Below are 24,765 nucleotides of genomic sequence, written 5' to 3' on the forward strand. Positions count from 1 at the left end.
AAAGTTAAATGTGCTTGGGAATGGATCACTTGATGATTACCTGTTCTGTTCATTCCCTCTGGGGCACCTGGCATTGGCTACTGTCAGAGGATGGGATGCTGGGCTGGATGGACCTTTGGTCTGACCCAGTGTGGCCAGTCTTACATTTTTATGTTCTTTGTTGGGTCATAGATCCTAAGTATCTTACTCAAGGTAATCCAGAGGGAATCTGTGAAAGAGCCAGGAATTTAGCCTAGGTCTCCTGAGTTCCAGTCCAATGCCTTCACCACAAGACCTTCCTCCTGAAGGGATCATAGCCTTCTCTACAATAAGTTTTTGGTGGCATGCAGCCTGTAAATCCAGAAGAACACAGGGACTGCCACTCTGATTGGCCCCTATTCCATGGGGAATGTTCTTTTGCTCCCTCTCTGAGTCTTGTACACCTCTGGAGGAGCCAGTGATAGTCTGGTTCTTATCTATTCAGTCACATCACTCCATTTCCTCACTAAGTCTGCTCCCTTGAACAGTAATTCACCTCCAAACCAACACTTGAATAGATTCATGTAAGCCCCACCCCTAAAATCTCATCACTGGAAAACTGGAGGAAGCAGCAGCAAAGAACTTTCAAAGTTCCCTGACAGTAAGAAAATGCTGACGAGACATGGAAAAAAAATATTTTTTTCATTATGTCATGGCTGGTTTGAACCTTTTTTCGAGGATTCAACACAGAAATAATTTTTAATCTATTAGAGTTGACAAGCAATAACTCGCTTTTGTGGTTTGCAAACTCCTCAACTTTGCTTTAGCTTTATAATCATCCACCCTAACCGACTCTTGCCTAGTATAATTAGGGCCCCTGTATTCCATGATCCCACAGCTATGGAATTCACCCTTTGCTACCGAAATTTAAGCTTTCATTTATGGATAGCGTATGGTTAGGCACCCTTTTCTTTAGTATTTTTTATAAATCTCAATAAATGCATAAGTGCTAGTGGGTTTTTTTATGTATGATTGAAAAAATCCCCTTCCAAATATGGGTGAGTGCAATTGGAGCACTGTTGTCTTCCTGACTAAGAACTGTCTCATTCACCTCAGTGGGCTGTTGTATTGCAGTAACCTGTGTGGGCTTCAGTCATGGACCAGGACCCTATTGTGTTAGGCACTGTACAAACATAGAAGAAAAAGATGGTCCCTCCCCCAAAGAGGCTGTTGACTTGAAACATAAATATGACAATATAAGTAAATGTCATCATTTTTAACTGTTCCACTGCTGGTCATTTTAATGGAAACTGAGCTAATGTGCTTATTGCACAATTGTAAGTCACCTACCTTGACTTTCCAAATACCCCATGTCTTCAGTTTCAAACACCTCCATCCTCATCTCTTCCAGTTTATTGGAAATTTAGGGCCAGAATACTATCAGCAGAATCTAATAGCAAAATCAATAATGGAAGATGTACTGTAATTATGTATTATTTATTTTCATACTTAATTAAACAAAGCTTAAATTTTTGAATTTCCGTGAAGATGTGACAATTTCCAGTTCACTGCACTGGCTTGTGTTAGAAACCAGGGGATTTTGCTGTAAAACTTGGATCTGGTACATGATGCCTTGCATACAGTCCTCTGATGTTAATGGTATCACTGTAGCAATCCTGGAAATTCTAGCCTGCCTAATTCACCATGGAAGAGATTTCCAGAACTGAAGGAGAAGGAGACCAGTCACACAATTGATTGGATACCCTCTCATTGTGGTTCATGATGCACTTCCATGCAATTTGTAGGGAGAAGTGTTTGCCATTATTTTTGGCTGGAAGTTTTGAAAATGAAGTGGCATAATAATAATTCTACATAATGCTGAAAGATTCTTTTGTTTCAGGACTATACATTGCTTTATCAGCACTTAGGTGTTTTACAAGATTGGCTAGAAGGCAGAGTTGAAATCAAACATGAATATGAATTCAGGGATTTCGAGCAATCAAATTTTTTAATTGCTCCACTCCAGCTCCACTCCGGCACCAATAGTGACTGCTCCAGCTCCGCTCCGACTCTGCTCCACGCTCCGATTCAAATTAATTTTTAACTAAATAGAAAAGTGCATACTGTAATTTTGAAAAAAACATTATTTTTCTTCAGACTTTTAAAACAATTTAAATTTCATCAACAATGATACAAACTGGAATCATTCATAATTCATTCTGTAAAAAATTATTGCAGTAATCAAGTTGTCTTTCATAGCCTGCCACAAATCATTTAAAATTAACTTTAAAGCCGAAAACAGTCGTTCTACACTAGCTTGAGTTGTTGGCATGCTCGAAGCAATTCTACAGGCAGCCTGAATGCAGTGTAGGTAGCTGTAAATGGCCTCAAAAACAGACCTAACTTTTAGCCTACCAGTAGACTCCATCATGTCTTCCCCAAACCTTCCTGAAACTTTCTCTCGAATAATGCTTCACTACAATTATGAATCGCAGAAACTCGCCGGCGTCTTTCTTGTTTATCCAATTCCTTTTCAAAGGCATCATCTTCTGAAGAATTGGTGCTTGAATTATCTCCATTTCCCTGTGATGGTTGAAGACGTCTCAGGGATGGATGCTTGAACAAGTTCAGAGTGGGGATGGAAGTTTGAGAACAGCCTGCTATTTCTGAAGCGTATGAACTTTCCGAAACCGCAAATTCGATTGTTGATGACTCCTTTTGTTGTGTTTCATTTTCTTCAACCTCTTTCGCAGAGTTCAAATGTAGCAATAGATTTTGTTTTTCGAGTCGTCGAGCAATATCAAGGAGCCCTTCCTTTGCCTTTGGTATTTCCCTTGAGGTAAGAAGAATCCGATACCATGGGTCAACATAAACTCCAGCAAGGAAATTAATATTGTCAAAAAGCTTCTCTTCACGTTTCCACATGGAGGATAGAATTCCTTCTGCTATTTGTCCACCATTTTCTTGCAAGAATTTTGACAGTTTTCGCCATTCCTTCATTAAAACTCCCGGGGTTACATCGACAGCTTGAAGATTCACGGTTGTTTGGTTTGGCTTTGCCAAGAGGTCTCGCAGGTTCTTTACTTTGTCCCATTCAGCTTTTGTTAACTTGAATTCTCTTGTTCCAGCAGCAGCCACTTGTTCACAGTAAGATTGAAAAACGAGAAGCCGATCAATCATCGCAAATGTTGAACCCCAGCGAGTCACAGTATCCAGTGATTGAGTTACCCCATGTAGATCAAGCAGAACACTTCGAATACTTGGGGTTCGTAGTTTGACAACGACTTGTCAAATTTTTGCCAGAAATTTCTTCGCATGTTCTTTGTTCAGTCCATCCAAGATCGCCAACTCAAGAGTGTGAATACCACACCTCATCAGTTGGACTTTTGAGCCATCCTCATGAAGCCATGTTGGAAGTATGAGGCTAGGGTCATTACCCCATTGCACAGCAGCATCCATGTTGAGTTCGATTTCATCCATTCCTTTAGTTTCTTCATCAGGCAAAATAGCTTCAGTTCTCTCCACCTCCCTGTTCTCAGAGGTAGAAATAGTTTCATTGTCCTCACTGAAATTTTTGATGGCACGCGTCATGTTTGCTGCATTGTCAATGCAGATGCTCAGCACTTGCATTTCACTGATCCCAAATTTTTCTAAAATAGCTTTTACTTGACTTTTCATGTACAACAAATTGTGACGCCCTTCAGTGTCGATTATGTCCAAGGTTTTTACCACAGCTTTATCTTTTCCTTCTTCATAGTACTGAGCATTGATTGCAAGGAAATTTCTGTTTCCACATCCACATCCATTTTCAGGTAGCACAATTTTTGCTCCAAAGCTTTCTTGAGCTCTTCGCAACCAGACTCAGTTGTGCTGACAACTAAATGATGAACCGCATCATGCCCTGTCGAACGCCAAGCTGCCGACCCATTTCACCTGCAATTTTTTGGAATCCTTTGTTCTTTAGCCTGAAGTTAGTGAGCAGTGTTGAACTCAAGCAAACCATTTCCATCAGCCCTTCACGGAAAGTATTGGCATCCATGGTGACTGTAACCTTTGAGGACTTCAAATATGAGTCAGGTTTTGTTTGCTCAATTTTGGGTTTCTTTTCAGATGAAGCTCCGCAAAAAAATCTTTTCTCCAGGAGTTTTCAAAGAGCCAGATGGACGTCGTTTAGCTGCGTCAGCTTTCTGTTTTGCCTCATCTTCCTGGTCCTTTTTTGTAACCAGAGCCACATAGTTTTCAGGATGGTTATGTTTTACATGCCGCCAAAGGTTGAAACTTTTCACGGCACTTGCTTCACTTTCTTGAAGCTACATGGTTTGAGCTCACCATTCACTTCCTTTTCCACCTTGCACATTGCTGATTTCTTCTTTGCTTTTCCCAAAAGCTCAAATTTGGGCTTTTCAAATTCAAAAGTAAAGACGTTGTTGAGATCCTTTTCCGTAAATCAGCTATCAATCATGGGGGGCAGATTTGATTTTTTTGTTGAAGCTATGGCCAAATCTTCTTGTGCTGCTACTGCATCCATATGTTTCTTGTTATGATCTTCGAAAAGCAATGAACAAAAGCAATACATTTTTTAATAATGTAGCTGCTTGTGATATCTTAACCACTTAAGGTACTTTGAATTTATTTTGGATTTTCTGGACAAAAATGATCACATTTTCTTTTTACACAAAAATATTACTAAAGTATATTTTAATATTTTAACAGGTTTCTTGCAGTTTTAATGAAGTAAGAAGCATTTTAATGTACAAAATTAATATAAATTTTTATTTATAAATTGCAAGTTTTTCTTACGAAATTTTGCGGTAAAAATATTCAAAATATTTTCCAAGTTTTTAATTAATATCTCAAAAATGCTTTAATATAGATATATCAGTGAAATTTGGTATGTGCCATAGCATTAATACGTGCTATCGCTGTTCTACAACATTAATTGTTGGGAAATAACGAGGCTACACGTTACAAAGTTGAAAATAAACTTTAATGGGAAAGCAGATTCAAATTGCAAGCACAGTCCTTTTAGTAAAGAGAGCAGATTTTCAGAAATATGTTTTTGCTTCATCAGCCTGAATAGATTACACAAGATAGAGCAAATAACAGGTTCTATCTTGTATAATGTTTCCAGAAAAAAACAACTGGAGCAGTGGAGCAGTCAAGATTTTCTGTGCAAAATCTCCCAGCTCTGGGCAAAAACCTGCAGCTCCACTGCTCCGCGCTCCAGCTCCAGGCTCCGCTCCAAAGCCCTGTATGAATTCATTCACTTCTTAATTCTTCATTAAAAGGAAATGGTAGTGACTCATTCCAACACCTTATTAAGAGAGAGAATCCTATCATTACTCTGCACATCAAACTTCCATTAAAGTCAGTAGAATTTCTGTGTGCTGAACTGTAACTGGACCAGCATCCAGGATCTGATGTTGCAAATGCCAGCTACTGAGTATAATACTTACTACTGTGGAACTACACCTGATATTAAGCACTATGGGTCTGGTTCTGCACTGTAGCACTCAATCACGAAACTTCCCATTGGGACCTATGTATCATAGTAATACCCAGATCTGGCAAATGACTCTGCAGGTACACCTCTGTGTCCATGAGGAGCTGTATTGAAGTCAGGGGACTCATGAGGGTGCAGGAGTTTGCCCTCATGAAGTCATTGGGGCCCGAGTGCTTGCAGGATTGCCCCCTAATTATTTGTGACTTTTGTAGTATTCCTCAACATCTGAAGGAAGCTTTCACTGTTTTTAGGTGCACAGTAAACTCAAGCATTAATTAGAAACATGCATGAGGAAAATATACAAGAATTACTGTTATTATACCATTCCTATTAAACCAATTTATTATTTTAAATTTGCATCTGTGGTACCATTTAGAAGATAATGTACAATTATTATGTTGTTTGATGTACCAAACAATGATTTGGTTCATCATATAAAATGTAATATGCTATGCAGTTGTTTAATGATTAATTACAGTTTACAATTATTGGATGAAAGACTATTGAAACAAACCACCAATTTCCCTGGTTTGGGGACATATCAGATTGACTCTGGAATTATTGACTTAGTGACTTCTGTTGGTTGTGTAGAAGCTCTTCAGAGTCTTTGTGTAGTGTGACAAAGTTCCTCCTCTACCTTGGTGGGTCTTGCGCTTATTGGTGGATTTGCTCGCCTTGGAGCTTCACGGCAGCCCTCAGTTTGGCCGTTTTCGTGAACCCACAGTCCAGGTCAACTCCTCCTGTGTCTGACCTGGAGTTGGGAGGAACCCGGACCTTCCCTCTACTCTGGGTTCCAGCCCAGGGCCCTGTGGAATGCAGCTGTCTAGAATGCCTCCTGGAACAGCTGTGTGACAGCTACAACTCCCTGGGCTACTTCCCCATGGCCTCCTCCCAACACCTTCTTTATCCTCACCATAGGACCTTCCTCCTGGTGTCTGATAATGGTTGTACTGTACTCCTCAGTCCTCCAACAGTCCACATTCTCGCTCTTAGCGCCTCTTGCTCCCAGCTCCTTACACACGCACCACAAACTGAAGTGAGCTCCTTTTTAAAACCCAGGTGCCCTGATTAGCCTGCCTTAATTGATTCTAGCAGCTTCTTGATTGGCTGCAGGTGTTCTAATCAGCCTGTCTGTCTTAATTGTCTCCAGAAGGTTCCTGATTGTTATGGAACCTTCCCTGTTACCTTACTCAGGGGAAAAGGACCTACTTAACCTGGGGCTAATATATCTGCCTTCTGTTACTCTCCTGTAGCCATCTGGCCTGACCCTGTCACAGTAGGTATCTAGAACTAACTTTCTCTGTCAGTATAAAAACAGAAGAAATCAGTTGGTTTGAAGCTGTAACTACTGTAACTACTTCCACAGGCTGTAGAATTCTGTGCAGTGGTGTAACTTCTTGCGAATAATTGAAAAACAATGATCAGCAATTCTCCAGTGGTCTCCACCAAATATACAATCAATTAAGTAGTTGCTTTAGCTAAACAGGGGCATCAGTTTCCTAATACTGCTCTGCTGTCAATTTGAAGTAGCAGCAGTTCAATTAATTCAATTAAGGAGTGTTTCTATTAATAACTTAACCAACTGTCTAAACTGTTGGTGTAATATGCTAGCAATGTTTGCCTGAAACACACTACCCTAGTAGCCAGTGATTATGTTGAGAAAGATTTAAGTGGCATCTGCTGACTCAAGTAGGCAGGTGGCTCATTATCCCACCTGGATGTAAGATAGGCAGTAGTAACTATTTAGAGAGAAGCTCGGTGCGGGGCAGAGGGTGTGTGAGCAGTTCTGAGGTAGGAACATTACGGGGGAGGTTTATACTTACACATCTTTATAAAGATTCTGGCTACTTAGTGCAAGGTTCTAGGGATTGCTGGCAGTTGGTTTTGTCGTAAGGGTGACATCCATAGACCAGATCTTTATGCCCTATGAAGAAAAATTCGTTCTTTTTATAGCATTATACCATTCATTGTCCTTAGACCAATAAAAACAATTACTCATTAATTCATAAGTTGCCTAGTGCATAGCACATAGGTGCTATACAAAAGGCAAAATAAAATGAAAAAGAAATCTTAAAAAATTAGAAGCCAAACAGGCCGAAATACACATCCAACTGCACCAAACAAATCTGGAACAAGGCTCACGTAGAGATGTAAATATGCATTAATATTTTCATAAGGGGAAAATAGGGATTCCAGCTATCAAAACACTTTATTTTAAAGCAAATGTAATCAGTATCTGAAATAGGGTGTAGAAAGAGCTTCACATTACAATTAAAAAAGCAATGTACCATAACTTCAAAATATTTTATTTGTCCACCTTTTATGAAGAAATATAGTTGACTCTTTCTTTTGTGTAGCCCCAGGATAACTTTCAGTGCATGGTGCATCTTCTAGCTTCAGTGATTCAAAAAGGAAAGAATAGGAAACAGTTCCTCCAGATGTAACAAGATGCGGAAACTCCAGGCTTTTTTTAGTTATATTTTTGGAACTCTTCCTCAACAAGAATGCCAGGTCAAGCTCTGTGTGTCTGTCTGCTCTTTTTTTATTCTTGGAAGTGAAATGCACTCAAATGCCTTGTCTATGCTAGAGAAATTTGGCATGCTAACCAGTGCTTGTGTGATGGCTGCTATTTTGGCTGACTCATCAGGGTGTGAACTGGGAACTTAAAGAGCTAAAAATATGAGCTGCTACAGCATGAGCTATAGAGCCAAGGGCCTATAGCAGCCACTGTAACAGACTCACATCCTCCTCAGATCAGGCACAGAGGAGAACCTGTAACATACACTCACCAGTGGGTCATGGCTGGTCCCTGTAGCATGCCTATAATGCACCATTTGTCCACACCTACAAATATTCCTAACAGTCCACAGGCAACCACATTAGCACTAAACTTGCTTTAGGCAAGGTTAAACACCCTGTTGACCTCCACCATGCCAACCTCTACCTGTACAATGCCAGGGTGTATGAAGGTTGCTATAATTGTAGTCCTGACTGCACACAGTTGTCTTTCTACTGTGTCACAGTGCACCAGTCGCTACTTAAATGGCCTTCTTGGTCTACCCACTTCACTTCGTGGGGGTTACATTTGCTGGAAACCTACTACCTGTACAATTAGCATTGTATATGCCAAAGGGAATTAAGGGGGCTTGACCTCTTGTCCTACTATTCCTCTGTACTCCCAGAAAGCCCTTTGAGGTCTTCCTGAAGCCACTATCTGCATTCAATTGGTCTGTCATTGGCTGATAGTCAGTGTTGGCTTCTGTGCCAGTGAAGTTATCCTTCTATTTCAAAGGGAACTGATATTCATTTTTCCTATGATTTAACATTTTATTCTGGATTTTAATCATAATAAAATTATGCACCAAGGGCTCATAAAAGCCAGTGGGAAGTTATGTGGATAGTGCTATGCACATACCATCTTTACATTTCCTGCACAGGTTGTTTATTGCCATCTCAGCCACAGTAGTAATACTGGTGCTTTCCTTCATCTCTCCCCCCGATTTTAAATAATTTTGAACAGCGTCAAGCAGTACAGTCAGAGCTATTTAATGTATTTTACCCAGTGCACAAGCTGAGTAATTGGGTTGTGTGCAGAAGATCTTTGGGTGAGTTAGAGTCTTGGTGTAGGAGTGGTGATGGAATCCTTCCCTCAGGCCATTCCATGACTGGTAGTGCAGAGCTAGGGCTTGCAGTAGCCTCTGTGGATTCACCCCCGACCCCCAATTTCACACCCTGCATACTGGGAAGCAGAGGCAGTGAGCCCTACCAGTGAAAAACTGTGTGACACATAGGGGCACTGCCTGCATGAAGTCCTAACATCTTGCCACTCACCTGCCTCAGCTGTGAAAGGGTATTGATTCTGCTACAGCCATGGCTCTCTTCACCTGCATGGGGATGGGAATTTGATTTGCTCCTAAAGGAGGAGGCCTGAATTCCACCCCATTACCATGCAACCTCACTGAAGTAAAAGTGATGGCATGCAGTGCAGCACAAGCCAGTGCAGAATTTGGCCAAGAGTTCTCACCATAATTTGAGCTCAGATGAAACACTGTCTTTGCTCTCAAAAGTTAACAGGTACAATGTAAAAAGAAAGAGATCATTTTTAGGGACAAAGCTGTTACCTAGCTTAAACATGATACTGTGCCTAATATTGTTACAATTATTTATGATCAGATCTATTTGCAAAGGTTACATCAACTCATAAAACAGAATATGAATTTATTTGGTAAAAATAAAAAAGTTTTTTCTTTGAAAGCAGTTATATCAGTTCAAAAATATGAATGTAAAGAAACAAATAATGTGCTACCTATGATTCCTATGAAAATGTCATAATTAGGAAGTCAAACAAGTCTTCAGTCATGTCTGTTGTGTTTCTTTTTCTTCGTCTTTCTTTTCTATGGGTTATTATTATTACTTAGTTTCTTATAGTGATTAACTGTCTGAAATGCCTCAGATGATACATATATTGTTTGCGATGTAAATGGTATGCCATGTTTTTAATTTAGTAAATTAACTGTTTTCTCTTTTTTAAATACATTTTGTTTCCTTGTTTTTATATTTTGAAATGGATTCTTCTTCCTGTAATAAAAATAAATTTATTTAAGTTATGCACTAAACTGGGAGTTACAAGCCTTATGCATAATATAATTTTAACCATAAGTCTCCAGTTGGGAGCCAGATTGGGAAAAAGCACATTGTATTTTTAGTTCTGAGCTTTTCTTTCAAAATGAGAAGGTTTTGTAATCAGAAAATCAGTTGGGGGCTGTAGGAGGGCTTGTCAGATTATGACCTGCAGCACAAAGACTGGTCTCTCTTACCTTAACTATCTGGTTTTTGTCCCTCCAGGGTCCCCCAGGTCCTCCAGGTTTACCTGGTCTATCAGGGAAGAGAGGTCCACGGGTGAGTAAAAGGGCTATATTTTTCTATAGCTGTATACTGGACGCTGATAGTAAAACCAAACTTTGTATCATCATTTGATTGTAGAGTGTATTCATATACTAGTCAGCAAGGAAGCTGTTGCTCTTTAATCTCAGCATATAATGGGCTAAAACAAAATAAGACAAGACAGATAAGACAATGTGTATTTTACAATAAATACCTAGAGAAGGTATTCTGAGTGAATGTGTCCACAAACTGCTATTGAGTTTGCAATATAACTGTGATGCTGTTACTTGTAGCATTAATCTTTAGTTTTTCAGTGTAGTCATCTGTAGCTGAGATAGTCAGATTCATTTGCTTTTTGGAATGAAGGGGAGTGGGCTTCCCAGAATAGTGCATTCCACAGCTACAGACTGGAAAACAATGAAAGTGGAATTATCCACTGCTGGCTGGAAAGAAAATTGCTCTAAGAATCTGCTTTAGTTTCTTTGTTTACAGCAGCTCAATAAAAGCATGATTTCTGTGTCTGTAGCTTCTTCAAGTAACTTTTACCATAGCTAATACATCTTGATATATTGTGTGTGTGTATGTGTGTGTGTGTGTAACATGATAACAGTTTTCAAGTACATAAAAGGTTGTTACAACGAGGTGGGAGAAGAGTTGTTCTTCTTAACCTCCGAAGATAGGACAAGAAGCAATGGGCTTAAATTGCAGCAAAGGAGGTTTAGGTTGGACATTAGGAAAAACTTCCTAACTATCAAGGTGGTTAAGCACTGGAATAAATTGCCTAGGGAGGTTGTGGAATCTCCATCATTGGAGATTTTTATGAGCAGATTAGACAAACACCTCTCAGTGATGGTCTAGATAATACTTAGTCCTGCAGGGGACTGGACTAGATGACCTCTTGAGGTCCCTTCCAGTCCTATGATTCTATGTGCAGCTTTAGTGGGCGGGGGGTGGGGTGGGGGGAGGGATGTTATATGCTTGGGCAATTCATTGAGGATAACCTCACTCTTGATTCCTTAAAAAGAGAGAGCCCAAATAAACCACATGTTAAAAATGTAAAACTATCCTGTCACATGGCCAGTCAGAAAGTCCACCAGACTTGCTTGATTCCCTCTGATACCATTATAAAGGTGGAGGTGGGAGGTAAGAGTCAGGATCCTTTATATCTCTTGAAGCTGTCTCTTTCAGATGCCTATTTCTTAACCTCTGATGGATGCATTGCATTTTGGGGCGCAAAGCTCCACAGTGTGAAATTTGTGAATTGAATGTGGAGTTGAACATGCAAAAAAGCATAATGGGAAGTGAGGAATCTTAAATTAGAGAGGGGTGGCTAGTGTCTGGAGACAGGCTAGATTGAGACGGGCCAGTTTGATTTATTAGTAACTGTGATTTAAATAGAATTTTAAAAGCGTACTTAAATGTTGACACAAAGACTAGTCCAGGTGATGAGCTAAGGGCCAGGAAAACTTCATTTTTGAAAAGTCATTGTTGCGCTTTAGCTCTTATAGTGCTCACAAACATCAGAATACCACCAAGTGTTGGTTGTTATTTTTTTACATTGAAAAGTAGGTCCCGGGCCTTACTTTTGTGTGCTAAGCCTGAAGCTGACGTGAGGCTTTTATGGGCAAGATATAACATGAACTTCCCAAAATAGAGGTTTTTATTAGAAGAGTATATGGGTAGTATATACATTATACACAGATGTGGTGTGACAGTCAGGTGGGTTATCTGAGCCTAGACCTACTGAAAACTTTGGCCTCCCAGTCAAAGAAAGCCCTTCATCACCCCTCCTGAACAGCCATGGACCCTGTCATATGACCTTCACCCAGGACTTTCTTCTGTCCTTTGAGTCATCTTTAGTCATACTGAGATGTGCCTTGAGCTGTTGAATAGAAGCACCTGGTATCTAAGGAGCTCTCTTCTTGCAGTGGCCGCACTCAGCCATCAGCAGTCAGCTTTGTGCTGCTCCACTTGCTGCTCAGTTGTTGTTATGTCAGTGACTCCTTCCCACTACTCCCAGCTGCATGAGGATGCTCCTGCCTCAGGCCCTAATCTTCCCCAGGATTCCCATGCTTCGCTCCCTCTGCCCTTAATCGTGCCGTGGTCTGACGGTCTCAATAGTGACACCTTAGTTAAGAGTGATACATTTCCCTCAGGAGCAGAGGCGGATTTACAGTAAAATACAAGGTGCCCTGGCATGGGGCCCCCCAATGACAGGAGGCCCCAGGGCCAGGCAACTGTGAGGGCAGAAGCTTGGTCCTGCAAGCTCCTGGGGCTCCTGCTGCAGGCTCTGCACCCACCGGCAGCCAAGCTCCCTCCCCCCCACCTCCTCCCCTGAGCCTGCCACGTTTCAGCCCCTCCCTCCCAGTGCTTCCCCCACCACCAAACTGCTGTTTGCCAGTGCTCAGGTTGCTCCGGGAGGGAGGGGGCGGAGCAGGGCCACAGCGCACTCGAGGGAGGAGGCAGAGAAGAGGAAGGGGCGGGCCTTGGGGAAGGGGATGGAATCGGGGCAGGGTAGAGCAAAGGCAGGGCCCCGCACTCCCCCTACACATCGCCCCCTCCCAGCTCCCTGCTGTGAGCCACTCAGGGCAGGGGGCTAGGGTAGGGCAGGGGGCTGGGAGCACCCCTACGAGATAAGAGAGAATGTTCTTTTTCTTGGCTGCGTCCCAAGGAGTGGCCCCAAAAATGAACCTGAGCACAGGGCCCCACTAACTTTAAATCCACCACTGCTCAGGAGCTTGATTTTAACCCCTTTTAACTTTATTAGAAAAGTTCCTTTTTGTGTAAAATTTCTCATGTGGGACCTCTGCACAGAGGAGACTTAAAAAATGAATTTTGGAGTGTATCAGCCAAGCTGAGTCTGAGCTAGGGCACGTCAAGAAAAAAAAAGTGAGTTTTCAGGATTTGAAACAAATTGTTTTTGTTGTTCACCCATATCTCCAGAATGTCTTGTTTGATACTGTTTTATCTAAGAGGTATGTTAATCCTCAGTGAGGTGGAATTCCTAGGCCAACTTTTATTGAGCAGAAATATAGGGATACCTCAGTAATGTGATGCTTAGGATGTCCATTTATCCCAAACATTCTATGGCTGAAAAGTCATCGTCACAATGAGCTTGCTCTAATATACGTGTCCTGAATTACCTGGGAGCCCAGTGAAAAGTTAATGAATGAGACTGTCAAAGGAGTCTATGGGAGTTAGATGCTCAACTCCCATTTAATTTTAGAGGGAAATGGACACTGATTCCCTTAGGCTCCTTTGAAGATCCTAGCCAATGATTTTAGATGGAACAGTGATCCTTGAGGATGATTCTCTGCAATATTTCCACAAAGTAATGAACATTGTTTGGTGTACTTTTGAATAATCCTGCTCTTTCTCATTTTTATAGGGTGTTCCAGGGCCACATGGGAATCCAGGTTTGCCAGGGGTGCCTGGTCAAAAGGTGAGCGAACTTAATCACACTACCATTAGCATTATTTGAACTTCCGGATGTGTAACTTTTTGGAGCAAAGTCCTAGAGTTTGCTTCCAGTAATAATAGTGATTAATTTTATTTGGTTGACAAATGGAGAGCACAGCTATAAACAGTTTTTAAGGAAATGTAACCAATAAAACTTAGACCAAGATCAAAAGGAAAATAGCCAGTTTCACAGGAGAAAATGATGCATGTGGAATGGTGACCTGGAAGCCTTTACTCATGTGAGTATTCCTTGCTTTCCAAAGGATTTTGATTGAAGTCAATCCAACTACTTGGATGAGTCAGAATTATTCAAGTGAGGCATTTGCAGGATTGGACATTTAATCCCTGCGGTAACCTTTTGCTTTGGTCAAAAAAAAAAAAATAGGCCAAGTCCCTCTCCATAAATACTTCTATTTGCTGTCAAGATTTCACCTGTTTGATGGCATTTAATTACTCCAACTTTCAGAATGTGTTGATTAAATGATAGACTAAGAACTATGGAACCTAGATTTGATATTGCAAATTTAAGAAAAAATATTCTGCTATAAGCTCAGTTAAAAACTTTCAAACCTGGGTTACAAAGGCCACTTAAATACCACCGGGCAGATTTGTGCAGTTGCAAAATGCCTTCAACTCATATTTAGTTATAACGGTTTGATAGATATGTTAGGAAAAAACAACATGATGATTTGTTTTAGTGTGATTCCTTATGGCAGGAATCTGACCTGTAGTGACAGGTGTTAAAAGCTGCTCTAGGCCATGAAAATATATCAAATAAAGCGTGTGATGTTTGACATTGTAAAACAAAGTGGCTTTGTGTTTGCTATGTGCCCTTTTGTTAGTATCTAATTTTATTACAACAATTAAATAGTGAATTCTGTAATTTGCTTTTACAATAATTATGCAAACTGTGGAATAGAGAAGTGTAGACCACTATTACTTGAAATAACTGTAGCCAGCTACTCATAGGATTTATTTCATAATATATATTTCCTTTCATTGGGTCATACCAAGATTCTGAGAGTTTATCTACACTGTAGTTGAGTTCATGATTTTAAAAAATGAAGTAATTCATAAAAATTAATGTATTTTCTAGGCTTAGCTATGAACGCTACATTTTCTTGTTGGGCACAATGTATTATTGTTAATACTGTATCATTATTTTATGCAGAGGGAGATAGAGCTCCACACAGCTTCTGTTTTCCTGTAAAATTCCTGTCTCAATGCAAATTTCGATTACAATATTTTAATTAAATAGAAGTAAGCCAGATCCTCACCAAGTGTAAACTGGAGAAGCTCCACTGAGGTCAATTGACCAATGCTGATTTACACTAGCTGAGATTGAAGACGCTTGGGTTTAATCATAGAACACACAAGGTCAAATGTAATAATTTTCTGGCAGTAACATCACAATGGGTTTTATTCTCCCCTCAAGGTACGTGTGTATTTCCTATCTACGTTGAAGAGTTACACATGTGCTTCAAGAGTGGAATTTAATACATTTACAGCTTCCTAGATTCTCACTGATGACTTTAAACTGAAGGTCAGGTTCTGTCCCTGTGTGTGTGCCAGCAGTTTCCATTGACATGTGTATAGTTTAGGGTTCTTAGCATGTAACCTTAGATACTTGACCTAGAGGTATAGGGTTGGCATGTGGTCTAAAATCACCAAAGCATGCATAAGTTTTTAGCAATTTTCCTAGCTATCATAAAAAAGAACTATTTCAAGAAAACTGAGTGTGTGGATTTTGGCATTGGTAAAGCTGCATTGTAATGCTAAATAGATTAAATACTTACATATTTTATTTTACCTTCACAAGATGGTTTATAGTTCCTTGCTCCTGCTTCACAATTGAAAACCATGTATAAAGATGACTGCTTGTTTCTAAGTTAAAATGACAAAGAATTGCATATGTTTTATTGGGGAAATGGCATTGGGCAAGGTATCAAAGGGAACATATTTTAACGAGCTAAGAACCAGCTGCAGCTTTATTACAAATAACTTTTTTAGTTCAGTCTGTATGAATTGTAAAAGGGAAGCAGGACACTGCTCTTTTGGCAATGGGGTAAGCAAGAGGAGGATCAGGCCCAACATGTATCATTTCAAATAATAGTTATCAACTTAACACTTGTTCCTGTTCACTCCATCACCCAAACTTATCACCTGATTAGTACCCACTGAAGTCAAGGGGAGTCTTTCCACTGACTTGAAAAGGCAGAGAGTGAACACGACTTGCACTTGGGTCTCCATGCCAAAAGAAGCAAATATGGGGCTAGAAAAGGAGGGTGGAAAGATAATGGTGTGAAGAGATTTGATGGAAAGAGAAATCAGTGATGGTAAACATAAGTAAAGGGAGAAAGGCTGGTCCCCCAGTCCTGCAATTCATTGTGCACTGTCAGGCTGCTGCACCTGTGCACAGCCATGCTGAGGGAATGGATCTCTGCAGGGAGGTGAGCAGTTTGCCCACATGCAACAAAGTGCAGAATTGGGGCCAAAATCAGAAAGTTTAATGTATTGAAAAGAGAGGGGGAAAAACCCTGAAAGTTCTTAAAGGAATGAAAATATTTATTATAAAAAAGGCATGGATAATTTAATGGTAGTTTTTAGAAAAATCAAATGTCCGCAGTTCTGGCTGGGGAGGAATTAGTAGCGCCCAGCTCCTTTTGAATGCCCTGAATCCTTTTCATTTTGGTTTTGAAAAGTTGGCAGGTATGTCAAACAGTGGGTTTTTTAGAAATAGTTGTCTCATTGCATATAAACTGGCTATATGACAGAAAAACTATAGCCATCCTTCACCCTAAGTAAAGAGCTTTGTCTGAGACTACAGTTTAATGTCAAGATCCAGTCTGTGACTGCATTTGACAGGAACTTAAATGTGCTGCTGGTATCTGTCATGTCATTTCTATCTTTGGGCCAGACTCTTCTGTTTAGAGAATTGACATTGTTCATAGAATCATAGAATCATAGAATATCAGAGTTGGAAGGGACCCCTGGAGGTCATCTAGTCCAACCCCCTGCTCAAAGCAGGACCGCTCCCCAACTAAATCATCCCAGCCAGGGTTTTGTCAAGCCTGACCTTAAAAACTTCTAAGGAAGGGGATTCCACCACCTCCCTAGGTAATGCATTCCAGTGTTTCACCACCCTTCTAGTGAAAAAGTTTTTCCTAATATCCAACCTAAATCTCCCCCACTGCAACTTGAGACCATTACTCCTTGAGACCATTACTCATCTGCTATCACTGAGAATAGTCTAGATCCATCCTCTTTAGATCCACCTTTCAGGTAGTTAAAAGCAGCTATCAAACCCCCCTCATTCTTCTCTTCCGTAGACTAAACATAGAATCATAGAATCGTAGAATCATAAAATATCAGGGTTGGAAGGGACCCCTGAAGGTCATCTAGTCCAACCCCCTGCTCGAAGCAGGACCAATTCCCAGTTAAATCATCCCAGCCAGGGCTTTGTCAAGCCTGACCTTAAAAACCTCTAAGGAAGGAGATTCTACCACCTCCCTAGGTAACGCATTCCAGTGTTTCACCACCCTCTTAGTGAAAAAGTTTTTCCTAATATCCAATCTAAACCTCCCCCACTGCAACTTGAGACCATTACTCCTCGTTCTGTCATCTGCTACCATTGAGAACAGTCTAGAGCCATCCTCTTTGGAACCCCCTTTCAGGTAGTTGAAAGCAGCTATCAAATCCCCCCTCATTCTTCTCTTCTGCAGGCTAAACAATCCCAGCTCCCTCAGCCTCTCCTCATAAGTCATGTGTTCTAGACCCCTAATCATTTTTGTTGCCCTTCGCTGGACTCTCTCCAATTTATCCACATCCTTCTTGTAGTGTGGGGCCCAAAACTGGACACAGTACTCCAGATGAGGCCTCACCAATGTCGAATAGAGGGGAACGATCACGTCCCTCGATCTGCTCGCTATGCCCCTACTTATACATCCCAAAATGCCATTGGCCTTCTTAGCAACAAGGGCACACTGCTGACTCAGATCCAGCTTCTCGTCCACTGTCACCCCTACGTCCTTTTCCGCAGAACTGCTGCCTAGCCATTCGGCCCCTAGTCTGTAGCGGTGCATTGGATTCTTCCATCCTAAGTGCAGGACCCTGCACTTATCCTTATTGAACCTCATCAGATTTCTTTTGGCCCAATCCTCCAATTTGTCTAGGTCCTTCTGTATCCTATCCCTCCCCTCCAGCGTATCTACCACTCCTCCCAGTTTAGTATCATCCGCAAATTTGCTGAGAGTGCAATCCACACCATCCTCCAGATCATTTATGAAGATATTGAACAAAACCGGCCCTAGGACCGACCCTTGGGGCACTCCACTTGATACCGGCTGCCAACTAGACATGGAGCCATTGATCACTACCCGTTGAGCCCGACAATCTAGCCAGCTTTCTACCCACCTTATAGTGCATTCATCCAGCCCGTACTTCCTTAACTTGCTGACAAGAATACTGTGGGAGACCGTGTCAAAAGCTTTGCTAAAGTCAAGAAACAGTACATCCACTGCTTTCCCTTCATCCACAGAACCAGTAATCTCATCATAAAAGGCGATTAGATTAGTCAGGCATGACCTTCCCTTGGTGAATCCATGCTGGCTGTTCCTGATCACTTTCCTCTCATGCAAGTGCATCAGGATTGATTCTTTGAGGACCTGCTTCATGATTTTTCCAGGGACTGAGGTGAGGCTGACTGGCCTGTAGTTCCCAGGATCCTCCTTCTTCCCTTTTTTAAAGATTGGCACTACATTAGCCTTTTTCCAGTCATCCGGGACTTCCCCGGTTCGCCACGAGTTTTCAAAGATAATGGCCAATGGCTCTGCAATCACAGCCGCCAATTCCTTCAGCACTCTCGGATGCAACTCGTCCGGCCCCATGGACTTGTGCACGTCCAGCTTTTCTAAATAGTCCCTAACCACCTCTATCTCCACAGAGGGCTGGCCATCTCTTCCCCATTTTGTGATGCCCAGCGCAGCAGTCTGGGAGCTGACCTTGTTAGTGAAGACAGAGGCAAAAAAAGCATTGAGTACATTAGCTTTTTCCACCTCCTCTGTCACTAGGTTGCCTCCCTCATTCAGTAAGGGGCCCACACTTTCCTTGGCTTTCTTCTTGTTGCCAACATACCTGAAGAAACCCTTCTTGTTACTCTTGACATCTCTTGCTAGCTGCAGCTCCAGGTGCGATTTGGCCCTCCTGATATCATTCCTACATGCCCGAGCAATATTTTTATACTCTTCCCTAGTCATATGTCCAACCTTACACTTCTTGTAAGCTTCTTTTTTATGTTTAAGATCCGCTAGGATTTCACCATTAAGCCAAGCTGGTCGCCTGCCATATTTACTATTCTTTCGACTCATCGGGATGGTTTGTCCCTGTAACCTCAACAGGGATTCCTTGAAATACAGCCAGCTCTCCTGGACTCCTTTCCCCTTCAAGTTAGTCCCCCAGGGGATCCTGGCCATCCGTTCCCTGAGGGAGTCGAAGTCTGCTTTCCTGAAGTCCAGGGTCCGTATCCTGCTGCTTACCTTTCTTCCCTGCGTCAGGATCCTGAACTCAACCAACTCATGGTCACTGCCTCCCAGATTCCCATCCACTTTTGCTTCCCCCACTAATTCTACCCGGTTTGTGAGCAGCAGGTCAAGAAAAGCGCCCCCCCTAGTTGGCTCCTCTAGCATTTGCGCCAGGAAATTGTCCTGGAAATTCATCCACATGCCACTCCATATACCACTATTTATTGACATAACACACCAATCCTTTCTATACTTTAATGGCTACAGTGAAGTAGGGAATTAAATGAATAGGAGAAGTTGAGCCAGTTTACTGAGGAAGAAAATAGAAATATGTATACAAGCGATGATTGTACAAAGGCGTAGCTATCACACAAGGCAGTAATTATATGTGGTTCTTTTTGTTTTCATAAAGTTTGTTGCATGGACAATGAATTCATTTAGCTGTAATAGATTCTGTGGTGATGATGTAAAGGTAAAATGCAGTGAATCACTGGATTCACCACTGCACTGCACCTTGTGTAGTCAGTTAAACCTGTGCAAAATGGGCATAAAGTGAGTGGAGGAATCTGATTTGAAGCATTTTATTCCCACTTTGCATGAGAGTAAATAATTACACAAAGTGCAGGGCAGCACAGGCTCAGGACTATGATTTCTAATGTCCAGATCACCCTGTCCTGTGAAGAAACCTGACCAGATGGGTTTAAGGGAAGGTTTGGACTCTGTGAGGTTTATGTGGTGGGAAGGGTTAGGAGGCTGCAGATTTTAGAGACTGCAGTCCCTCTGAACCCTATACATTTGTGCGATATATTGTGGAATGGTCTCCCCCTCCCACACAGAGGCAGGAAACGTCTTGGATGGATCTCCCTTCCCACCAGGCATCATGGCTCCTCAGAGCCTACCTTTATTTATATGTTAACTAAATGTATTGATTTCTTCTGTCTTAAAGCTGTTAAAAATTAGAAGAGCAAAGTTCTATTTGATAATTTTCTGGGCTTCACAACTTTGTTTTTTATGGGTTTGTAGTAAGAAAATAATGAAATAGAAAGGGTATGTGATTTGTCTGACAAGAGGAATTCCTGAGAGCTACCAACACAAGACTAATTGCAAAATAATTGTCATGAATTATTTTTAGAAGAACTAAATTGTTTACCGCAGGAATATCTATCTTCTGTTTGACACTGGCAAGTTTCCATCTCTGCTTGCAATATGGCCTTTCTGTTGTGCCACGCAAGCTTTGCTGTCATTAGAGAGATGCTAATCTTTATCACAGTTAAAGCTCTATTCTGCAATAACCCTTGGAAGGTAAGTACTGTGTATAGAGTCTGTCTCATCTTCAGTTTGGAAGACCTGACATGCTTATCAACACAACTCAAGCATTCTCTGATCAGTCATAACAAAGCAATACTTGGAAAAGATTTTAAAGAGAAAATAGGCCAGATCCTCAGGTGCAGTGCAGTGCAGCTGGTTTCTGTCTCATCATGGGTGGACTTTGGCTGTAAGCCCAGTCTAAACAATTGAGGGAGGAGTGCCACACAGCAAGGGGGAGTCTTCACTGCTATGTGGGACTTTTATGCCATACTCCCTCCTTCCTGCTAACATAGCAGGGGAGAGTGGGCACGGGCAGGATATCCCTGTGCCACAACAGTTACAGGCTGTGTTTTCTGCTTTTTGTGGCTGTTAGTCACAACCTACCCTGAGGCTTAAATCCTGTTCTCTTGAAGCTCTAAGTGCATGGCTAGCCAGGAGATCTGCTGGGTCAGTACTTCTCCCAGGGACCGCTGTTACTGAGGCTTCTATGAAATTCACAACTCCAGGAGAAGTCAATCAGAGTTTCTGGTCATTTAGGACCTCTGGAAAATTGGGTCTTAAGTGTGTCAGAGACATTGCTCTTTGTCCAATTGATAATATATGACACTTGCCAGCAATGCTGATGTGTTTCACAAAATGTTTTGGGGACATCAAAAACATTCATATAAAGAGAGTTTTCAAATGATTAGGGGAGTTGATGGGAAAGTGACTCACATTATAGGACATAACTGGGATTTTCGTAAGATATGAGTGATAGATAAAAGGAAGCTCAGATACATAGGGGCCCAACTGTTTCAGCCCAGGGGATGTCTCTGTGATTCAGCTGAAGAGTTTCAGTTAAACATCTGACTAAATCAGGTTGAGTTGAGAAGATTTGAACGTTAAGTGAGGCCACATTCAAGGTTAAGTGGCCAAAGAGTAAATGTACATAAGTTGTTGTCTTGGTGATGGAGGTGAGGAAGGCTGTGGAAAAGGAGAGATCAGCCTGGAAGAATTCCCTTCCCCTTGTGAAAACCACTTCTGCATGTAGAGGGCATGACTTGGTTATGTCATTCAAGTTAGCAGGGTCTGATACTATTTACCTCAGAGTACTGAAGGAGTTAGCTGAAGACATCTCGGAGCCACTGGCAATAATATGTGCAAACTCCTGAATGACAGGACAGGTCCTGGAAGTCTGCAGAAGGGCTAATGTAGTGCCCATCTTTAAAAAGTGGGGGGGAATGCTGGGGAACTATAGACCAGTCAGCCTGACCTTGATACCTGGGAAGCTATTAGAGCAGTGTATAAAACGTTCAATTTGCAAATACCTGGAGGATGAAGGGATAATCAATCACTAAAAGCAGCATGGATTTATTAAGAACAAATCATGCCAAACCAGATTGATTTCCTTCTTTGACATGATAACTGGTTTGGTGGGTAGCAGGAATGTGGTGGATATAATATACCTGGACTTCAACAAAGCTTTTGACACCGTCCCACATGACATTCTAATAAGTAAGATGGAGAAATGCGGGCTCGACAGAACTACCATTAAAAGGATACATAATTGGTTAAACAACTGCAAACAAAGAGTAACTATTAATGGAATGATGTCAGATTGGAGGGAGGTCTTAAGTGGGGTTTCACAGGGATGTGTTCTGGGTCCAGTGTTGTTTAACATCTTTGTTAATGACCAGGATATAGGAATAGAGAACAAACTGATCAAATTTTCAAATGATACAAAGGTAGGCAGGGTTGCCAACACTTTGGAGGATCGAGCTAAAATTCAGAGGGATCTTGATAAATTGGAGAACTGTGCTACTGACAACAAAATGAAATTCAGCAAAGACAAATGTAAGGTGCTACGCTTAAGGAAGAAAAACTAAATGCACAGACACAGAATGGGAGAAAACTGGCTTGGCAGCAGCACTTCTGAGAAGGATCTGGGAGTTGTGGTGGATCACAGCCTCAAAATGAGTCAGCAATGCGATGCTGTTGCAAAAGCAAATGCAAGTTTAGGTGGCATTAACAGAGGCATAGCATGCAAGTTACAAGAGGTGATATTTCTACTTGGCGTTGTTTAGGCCTCAGCTGGAGTACTGTGTCAAATTTTGGTCACCAATGTATAGAAAGGATGTAGAGAAACTAGAAAGGATCCAGAGGCGAGCAACAAAGATGATCAAAGGGATAGAATGCGAGCCATATGAGCAAAGGCTGAAAGAACTGAGTATGTTGAGTTTGGAAGAGAGGAGATTAAGGGGGGATATGATAGCAGTCTTCAGACACTTGAAAGGTTGCCACAAAAAAAGATGGAGAAAAGTTGTTCTCTCTTGCCACAGCAGGCAGGACAAGAGGCAATGGCTTCAAATTACAGCATAGCAGATTTAGATTAATTCTGAGGAAAAACTTCCTAACTGTAAGAACAGTAGGACAATGGAACAGATGCCTTGGGAGGTCGTGGAAGCTCCTTCACTGGAGATTTTTAAAAGGAGGCTGGATAGCCATCTGCCTTGGCTGGTTTAGACACAACAAATCCTGCATCTTGGCCAGGGGTCCCATCTAACACTATGATTCTATGATTTCTAGTCAGGAATGACTTATATCCTGCCCAGTAAAAAACTGAACCCAGGACTGTTGGATTTCTCTCTCACACTTTCTCCATCCTTCAGGGCTCTGTGCTATTTTTTGGAAATATTGGATGTGTGAAAAAAGATGGCAGAGGCTACTATTTATGATAACATATAGAGAATACATGGAATCATGAAGGACTGGTGGATTACTTTCAATTGACAATAACTTTCTTCTTTTAAACTCAGGCTAGAAAACTGTTAAGTTAGTGTGCTATCTATTGTAAGCCTGGTCAATGGGAATGCTTCAGTCGCTTCTTTTAAAGAATTAATGCAGGCAGTGTACTACTTCTCAGCGTTAATTTATTACCCGGGAACCAAAAGCAATTGCCTTCAAAAAGTTGTGAGAAGCACGCACGCTTCTCAGACTCTCATGGCAATAAAAACAGGTAGTGACACTTGAATGAGAGGGGAAAGTAAAGTGTAGCACGTTGCAGAACTTAATTATGTGGGAACACAACAAGCTATGAAATATGACATATGAAACATAACCATCTGCTTTCCTTATGCGAGACAACATTTTCCTATTGCCAGAATATGTGAAAGGCCAAATATATATTTATGCAATTTATTTCCCCAATAAAATATCCTCTGCCTGCCACCTGAACATCACATTTCCCCTTTAAAAATATCTACATTGTTTGTAAGGAATGTAACTCCGAAACCTTGCATTTTTGAAGCAACAAATGGGCAACTTAACACTAGCCTTAAGGGGAAATTATTTCCATCATGGGGTAATTCTAGTTAGTTTTATGACAAGTTTTGTTTTGGGAGGGAATATGCAGTGAATGAAAAATTGCAACCAACTGACTACATCTCAACAGCAGCTTTCAAGGGCACTAGAGTAAAGGATAGGAACAAAACAGAACTGAATAGAAATGACATCACCACTCTATTGGTGTTCATGTTTGATATAGTTTGATACATCAGGCTTGCATAAATCAGCAAAGTACAAATAAAGTATTCAGTTATAACTGAGAATGCAGGCACACTGATTTGTCTGTACCTCTTACTGCATTTGCAATTAAACTCTGCCTTTTTAATAAATAATCGTCAGGTACATTATGAAGAAATGCAGGGAAATTCAGACTCACCACATATGCATTCAGATTATTGTATTATGCCATGTAGTGTGAAATGCATTTTCAATAGGAAAATTGACATAAGGAAACATTCCTGGAATAAGACATATACTTTGTACAGCATTAGATCCTGCACACACACAATCAGTTTCTTCAACAGTGAAAATATTTGTGGCTGGCTATATAATTAAATCATCTGTCCCTGTACCACACTGATTTCATTTCTCTGCAATAGGGCCCTAAAGGAGATGCAGCATTCTCCCCAGGACAAGCAAAACGTGGAGAAAAGGTAACTGCTTCATAATTACAGAGAAATGTTCGCCACATTTTTTTTGTTGAAGTTTGCTTATGTCATCTGTATTGTTGGGTTTAATTATCTTTTAAGTCTAGTGCTATGTAAGTTTCAATTTCTGTTTTCCCATTATTGTTTGTCTCAGAATGGCTGA

General features: G+C 41.2%; 1 protein-coding gene across 7 annotated transcripts in view; it reads left to right on the top strand.

Moving 5' to 3' along the window:
• The window catches only part of COL24A1 (collagen type XXIV alpha 1 chain), a 246,903-nt gene that overhangs the window by 31,120 nt on the left and 191,018 nt on the right, over positions 1-24,765 (top strand). For all 7 annotated transcript variants that reach the window (XR_012669701.1, XM_075131667.1, XM_075131669.1 and 4 more), the window contains 3 exons: positions 10,307-10,360; positions 13,734-13,787; positions 24,555-24,608. Coding sequence is in view for 6 of the 7 variants with exons in the window: in XM_075131667.1 (XP_074987768.1) it covers positions 10,307-10,360; positions 13,734-13,787; positions 24,555-24,608 (162 nt within the window). In the remaining variant the exon portion in view is untranslated. The remainder of the gene's footprint in view (positions 1-10,306; positions 10,361-13,733; positions 13,788-24,554; positions 24,609-24,765) is intronic.

The sequence above is a fragment of the Caretta caretta genome, chromosome 8, assembly GCF_965140235.1.
Source record: "Caretta caretta isolate rCarCar2 chromosome 8, rCarCar1.hap1, whole genome shotgun sequence".
NCBI lineage: Eukaryota > Metazoa > Chordata > Testudines > Cheloniidae > Caretta > Caretta caretta.